Raw genomic sequence first — 7118 nt, 5'->3', positions numbered from 1 at the left:
AAAAAAAAAAAAAAAAAAAAAAAAAAAAAAAAAAAAAAAAAAAAAAAAAAAAAAAAAAAAAAAAAAAAAAAGATGCCATATAGAATGAAAGCTACAGTATAAGGCATGGAGAATTCTTACCAATTCACTCCTAGGCAGGAGCACGGGCAGCCAAATTCTGCCACCTTTGCTTAAACACTGATGGAGCCTCAGTTTATGAGTAGCCTTGCTGGAAGCAATATGATTACCATGGAATAAAGGGTTTAGTGGGAGYAGGGATGCCAGAAGCTGATCTCAGTATACCTTGCATGTGTGGGTGCAGCTTTTTTGCTTTTAGTAGACATTTAGCTCAAGAGACGGGTTGCTCAATGGCCCCTCCTCACAGCAGTGTTGAGAAAGCTTCCAGTCAATATCTGAGTCATCTAAGTAAGTCTTCCAGCAAACCAGAGCAAACCAGACTATTCCTAAGAATAGACTAAACAGCGAACAGGGAGCAGGCTCTTTTTAAAAGATCTTTCAGAGAGCCCCACAATGAACAGTAACATCTCCATGAAAATGCAGTGAAAGTCCTTCCTAATTTTCTTATGTCTGAAGGGTTATTTTTTTGTCTTAAAAGCACTTCTTCTGCTGCTTGTTCTTTGAAAGAGRAATATCCTGTTTTAACTCTCTGTTTTTGCCAAAGGTTTGGAAACCTCAAATGAGATTCTCACATTCCTTCCTCCACTCCCTTGAGGTATATGTCTGGCATATAAAACTGCAGCAGTTCAGAAAGACTCCAAATATCTCTTCATACAGCCAGGGAAAATTCCCATTGCAGGAACTGATGTAAACAGCTGACCTTAGAGATGTTTTACCAGGCCCCATGAGTGGGGATGGCATGGGACCCATCAGCAGATTGGCTGCAGAGAGTTCTGCAGAGCTGCTGGGCAGCAGAGCAGGCCAGGCTGCTTCAGGCTGATGGAGGTTCCAGCTACAGTGATGAAGGKTAATCAGGAGCCACTTTGGCTCTAAAAGCACCAGTGAAACAACTGTCAAAGCCAAGTCAGATATTCCCAAAGCAAAATAAAAAATAAAATGTCCMTGGAGCAATTTTCTTGTCCATGCTCTGATTTAGCTGAATTGATGAGATAGCTGGCACAAACSTGTGCTGTACCTCCTGATCCATTCACATTTACAGAAGCTGCAGCTCAGCTCACCAAAAAGCCTCAGGTATGTGGTAAATGCTTGCATATGTCTCAATCCGGCCCTCTGCACAGGAACGAAGTTCAGCTTTATTTACCACTTCTCATTTCAAAAACCCTGCAAGAATCATAGCATACACTTTGCCTTCCCRGTTCCTTTTAATACAGTCCCTCTCTTCCTCTGTCATACTCCGTGCAAACTTCCTCTTGAAACCTGAAAATATGCCACAGCCTCATGCAGGGCYCCTCATCATCAGCTCAGACACCTTTCTCCTGCTGCATATCTTCCAGTTCCAGGCCCACCTTCCCCTTTCTCTCTTTCTTCCATGTTCATTCTTACATTTGGATCAGATTTTCAAAAATAGCCAAGTTTTCCCTCTGCTCTTTAAACTCTACAGTTTGAAAGGCCTACAGATATGGACAACACGACTAACTGCCATGCTCAGCATTCCATGAATTGGTGGAAATAGTCCTAAAAGGCCAGGGATGATTGYGGGTCTGACAGCCCCAGTAAACTTCCAAGTGTAGCTTTCCTATCAAATTATTTTCTAAGTCAAATGTCCTCATTCTTCATGTCAGATGTTGATAGCCAGGCAGTATGCAATTGCAATATGTCTTCTGTAGGTACAATACTAAGGAAACATTTTACAGCAAACATTTGCTGATGCTTTACCACATGTAGTTATACTCCTGTGTAGTTTTATGTACATCTGAAGAGTGTTTTAAATTAATGATAAGCTTTGTTATATATGATTTCTTCATTTCTGCTTAAATAAAATACAAATTCTCCTAAATAAAAAGCCCTCTCTGCTCTCTCTCTGGTGAGACCTTCTGAAATGCTATCCCCATTAATTAGAGAACAGAAATTTTCTTAGCTCTCCTCCCAAAACTAACATGTACCCTGGTTCCACATGTAAACTTTCTGAAAGCCTTGTGCTGTTTTTACCCCACCCTGCCATGCACTTCTGGCCTGGCAAGCTCGCCTCTGAACTGTCTTACTCTGTACAACTTCTCTTAATTTGAAAGTCCCTGATTTTATCAGCACTGCCTGGGAGGCAGGGTAAGCTTCCCAGTCTGGATGCCAAAGAAAAGGGAAGATGGTTTGGGAAGTGGAAGGAGAGGTAAAATCTGCCTACCAGCCTTCTCCACCCATACTGTCTCCCAGCTCTTTACCTCAGCACTATTTTCCCTGGGTCCTGGAGACATTCCCAACCTGATGACAAAACCTAGAGCCCACCAAACTGTTTTGTGTGCCTGGCCACAGGGGAGGCCTGGGATTTTCAGTGAAATTTATAGCTCACAGCCTTTGGCCCTGACCTTGCTCTTTGAGTCTGTAACCCTGCATCCTAGCTTCCCTCCTGCTTCATTTGTATTCTGTTCCCCAGGGAAATGCAAAGTCTGAGCAAACAGGACAAAGTGAAGCAAGCCCTTCTCTGCCCACCCCTCACATGCACCAAGAAAGGCAACTCATTTTATTTCCCAGAGCCTCTTTATTCTTTTGGCCTCAGCACAAACTGTAAAGCCTGAGAACTCACCTCAGTGTCCCCTTGTGAGGGCCAGGGGAGATTTAGGTAAGCAGGACACAAATTAAAGAGTAYCCAAATCCTGGGATCCTCACTGTCTTTTCCACTTTAAAGTGGAAAATATAACATTAAACAGCAAAAGAAACCCTTGGAAGCTGCATATGTGACGCAAGCATATCTATGGGATTTTTGGTCACTGTAGGTGGAAATGCACTTTGGCTCCCTACCTGATGGATCAGAATCCGGGAACTGCTCTGGCTCTGTAAGTGCAATTACTTGCTGGTGTTGTGCTACTGTTCTTACAGAAGTGTCACTGGATCTCATYTGTATTTGAGATTCATTTTAATGATTTCCAAGTAGGCAGAGGGTCTACCCTCCTGGGACGGTAGGTCACACTATTATTTTTCTTTAGAAGAGACTGAATACAGACACAGGATTAATAAATTATAATACAATTAATTATTCCGTTAGAAAACACATGAATTTTCTCCAGTATGGGATCTCTGAGAGGAACTAATATTCTCTAAGCTTTATCTGCAGCACCCTTTCTATTCTGCCCTAAGTAGGGCATTAAAACTGTAGCAAAGGGCCCTGAACTTGGCCCTTAATCCAGAGATCCCCTGTTTTGAGTCAAAACTRTTTTATCCTAATTTCCCTTTTGTTCATAAGTCCCCTGCTTCAGCAACCTACCCCAACACTCTGCTGCAGCTGCTGATGCTCAAGTCTGGGAACAAAACTCTGCTGTGCTGATGTCATTGGGGCTTATTTGTCTTCCTACTCATAAAACAMAGTTGAAATTCCCTATTGCTTTGGGATACCTATTAAAAAAGAGAATAGTTGTGGCTAACTTTCTGTCAAGTTCAAAGGTGSTAATTATTCCAAAAAATACCCTCAGGCACTTGCCAAATGAGCTCTTTTGTTTGGCCAGGAGGATTTGAAATATTTTTTGAATCACTTTTTTTCTTCTCACATCTATGTTTGAAAATTTCCTTGGCAGTGCCACATTTAGAAATATAAACCATAAAAAATAATAAAAAATGATGAGCAGATAATAAAACCTGCGCCTTCCAAACACCCATGGGTTCTCTTTCCAGTGCTCTGTCCCTACACTAGATAAAGATCACTTCTTTTCCTGTAGCTAAGCACCAGTGAAATAGCAGTGTTTCATGCAATGAGATACAGCTGCAGACCCTCCTTGCCTGCCTTCTAGAGAATAAAAGGATGAAAGCTGCTTCTAAACAGGTCGGTGAAGTTGTAAGCCATTACTGAAAACAAAATTTTCTCTCTCCACCCCTTTCACACTAGTTCTTGCTTGCCTGCTGTGGAAAGCTAGATGCACATTAAATACGAGATGCTGCATTTCAAGCCAAACCACCTTTTAATGGTTAGAAGTAAAGAATTAATAACAGCAAATTAAAAATATATGCACTTATTCTGTGTCATATATTYGTACAATGGCTGTGCTTGCTTTTCTTAAACCTTTGTTTCAGCTGGGGTGATATTTGAGTTTAAATTTCACTGACAGCAACTAGCTCTAGAGCAAACAACAATACTGATCTTATGTCTGCAGTGGCCCAAGATATTTAAAGACGATGACGCACATCACAAACTCTGAAAGTCCCTTGCAATTATTGTTTCAATAGCCTCACAACAGCTCTTCAAGACAGGTAGCTCTTTCACTCCTTTTCAGAGGGGATCTTTCAGAGGAAGATCATGAGGACTCAGGATGACAAAGCAGGAATTCTGTCTCAAAGGCAGAGCCTTAGCATTTTTTCTGTTCCCAACCACTGACTTGTACTTCCCGAATGCTATCAGACAACAACGCTAAAAATAAGTTAAAAGGACATATGTGTGCATTCTGTGTGCTCTTTTTAGATCTTCCTTAGACAAATGGACTGTTACCCGCAGCACTAAGCCTCCACTCTACTGCACAGACTGCTGTGCTCCCTCTGTGCTTTCACTAGCCCAGGCTTCTCTTGGCCAAGAGCCAGAATGCTGCATTCTGCCTCCAGACTTCCAGAGCAGCCCCACATATGTGTCTGAGGAAAATCTGACCTAAGGCTGTGACGTAGTCCAGCACTGTGAAGGGATGGACTGTATGGTGATGGACATTTGGCCCTGGGAAACTGCTATCAAATGACTCTCACAATAGCTGTGGGATAAAGCATAGGTCACCACATGCCTGAGCTGGATTTGAGCAATATGAAAATGAAAGGTTCCTGTAATCCCTTAATATACTTCAAGTACCAAGGAGTGGAGTGGGGTGAGTTAACAGGTGTTTCAGACACTGAACCCATGAAAGCAAGCCTAAGCACAACACTGGGTATGCAGTTCTAAGAGTTTAATACCCTCTGCAACTCAAGTGATCTTCTTACAGCTGTCATGCTGCCTTTTTAGCTCTGGGATAGCAGTGCTTGCATGTAGCCTGATATGTCCAGTAAGGCTATTCAGAATTGATAAGGCCTGTCATCACTAYAGAGCACTGTTAAACACCATGGGGGCTACAGAAGCACCAGCCCTGGGCACTGAGATAGTTCCAAGTGGGGCACACAGCAGCACCCAAAGCATCCTGAGCAGCGTCTGGTGCGCTCAGGGCTGTTGATGCTCTCCTGACCAACTGCACTGGGAAAGTGGACTTTGATCAGTGCCACATGAGTGTAGGCTTGGCATCCTGCTCCAGGCACTACAGTGGGATTTATGAGATAAAGAATCCAGTCTCTGTCCTCCTGCMGGCTTCCTGTGAGATCTCAGGCAAGCCAAGCAACCTTTCTTTGCCTCAGCATGCCAATATCTCATCTTTCAGCCARGCGCAAGACACCCAAACTCACCATAAATATTTCCAAGCAATTCTAACTGAAAAAACCTGGAGCATTGTGCTTTCTAAACTCCTTTGGCTTCTTTGCTGTCTGTGGCATAGATACACTCTCAAGACCTCTTCCTGAAATGGGGATACTAATTCCTTCACTCCACTATACAGCTAATTTACCTTTACACCAGAGAGTCCTTGAAACAGAGGATGTATCTCTCTACAGTACTCAGCATTTACTGTGGTCCAGAGACAAAGTTGTTTGTATCACTGATCGTTAGAAGAATTTGGGCCCACAGCAGGACACAATCAACAGTTTTAATTGTTATACATGTAATAGAAATCTCACACAGAAACATGTTAACTAACTTATGAAAAGCAGGGAGCAGGGGGTTGTTGCTGGTAAAATCAGAAATTACAATTCTGACTCCATACAGAGATCAAATCTGGTAAGCCAGGAGGGTCATGAAGTCTCATAACAATAATAAAGCATAATAGAATGACATTTTSGGCATCCAAATTCCAAGCTCTCCCTTACACTTTTTTCTCCAACCTTTAAATTAAGTGACCCCCATTTTATAGACTGTAGACATATTAATTGATRTTCTCACAGTAATCACTTCAGGCTCTGGTTTCATTGTAACACTGATCTCTTGCATATAGACCAAAGTTAAAATACCMAACTAAACAACTGAAATTTGTTTTTTGCATTGCAAAAGTACATTTATAAATTACATTTTTCTCACKATGCTTACATATTAAGGCTTTACCATTCTGTTAGATTTAATCAATCAAATATCTGTTGCTTACCTGTGTGAAGTAAAGATTCATCAGGGTCAGGGTGAAAAACTGGAGGCAGACTGGGAAGCAATAGAGAAGCCAGAAGATGAAGGGGCTGAGAGAATTTGCTGTGACAAAGTCTTTGAAGTAAAATGAAAAGAGCACTGTCCTAAGAGAGGCCCAAAACAAGCACAGAAACAGAAAGACAGTTTGGTAACTGAACCTCTTGTGCCTGTAGTGAAGGACCAGCCAGAGCTGGACGTAGATGAACACAAAAAGCAGTGAATAAAAAACAGTATATACAATGGTCAGGCCCAGCTTCACATACGGAGGGACAGCTGGCGTCAGGGTCGGCGGAAGGGTGTCATTTTTCAGTGGGTCCCACTCAGRGGCCTCCATTTGATATCGGGAATCGTCAGAATTATTTAAGTTTGGCTGCCGCTGTTGCCTCCTCCTCCTTCTCCTTTCATCTTCCTACAGCATAGGAATCAAGAAAATGAAAGAAAACAAGCTGCACTTCCTCTTTGGCAGCTCACTGTGGGCTGGTAGCACATGATCACAATTCAGAATGATTCATTAGGACTGCCTTTGTCAGCAATTGGCAGGGAACAGCTCAGAAAGCTGCTCTTTGCTGATGTCTCTGCACAAATCTTTACCATCCTTAAGAAACAAAGAAATCTAGCAGCCCCTGAACGGTATACTGCTATTTTTTTTTTCCCTAAGGAAAATTAACTGGTTTTTAAATGAATTAAGTAATGTTCTATTTTCTACAAGAAGCAAGTACCTGACATTTTCCCGATGGCAGCCACATCATATCTTTGCAGGATTGTTTTTTTGTCTTGTTTCCTG

General features: G+C 42.1%; 1 protein-coding gene across 1 annotated transcript in view; it reads right to left on the bottom strand.

Annotated features, from left to right (window-relative positions):
* The window catches only part of GPR137B (G protein-coupled receptor 137B), a 24755-nt gene extending 17941 nt beyond the window's left edge, over positions 1 to 6814 (bottom strand). The window contains exon 1 of the mRNA XM_057389716.1: positions 6300 to 6814. Within this exon, the coding sequence (XP_057245699.1) occupies positions 6300 to 6668 (369 nt within the window). The 5' untranslated portion in view covers positions 6669 to 6814. The remainder of the gene's footprint in view (positions 1 to 6299) is intronic.
* Between the last annotated feature and the right edge of the window lie 304 nt (positions 6815 to 7118).

This window comes from Malurus melanocephalus, unplaced genomic scaffold (genome assembly GCF_030028575.1).
Source record: "Malurus melanocephalus ecotype Western Australia unplaced genomic scaffold, MMel_1.1 scaffold_19, whole genome shotgun sequence".
NCBI classification, from domain to species: domain Eukaryota; kingdom Metazoa; phylum Chordata; class Aves; order Passeriformes; family Maluridae; genus Malurus; species Malurus melanocephalus.
The sequence above is the reverse complement of the archived record's forward strand: the minus strand, read 5'-3'. Positions and strand labels throughout refer to the sequence as shown.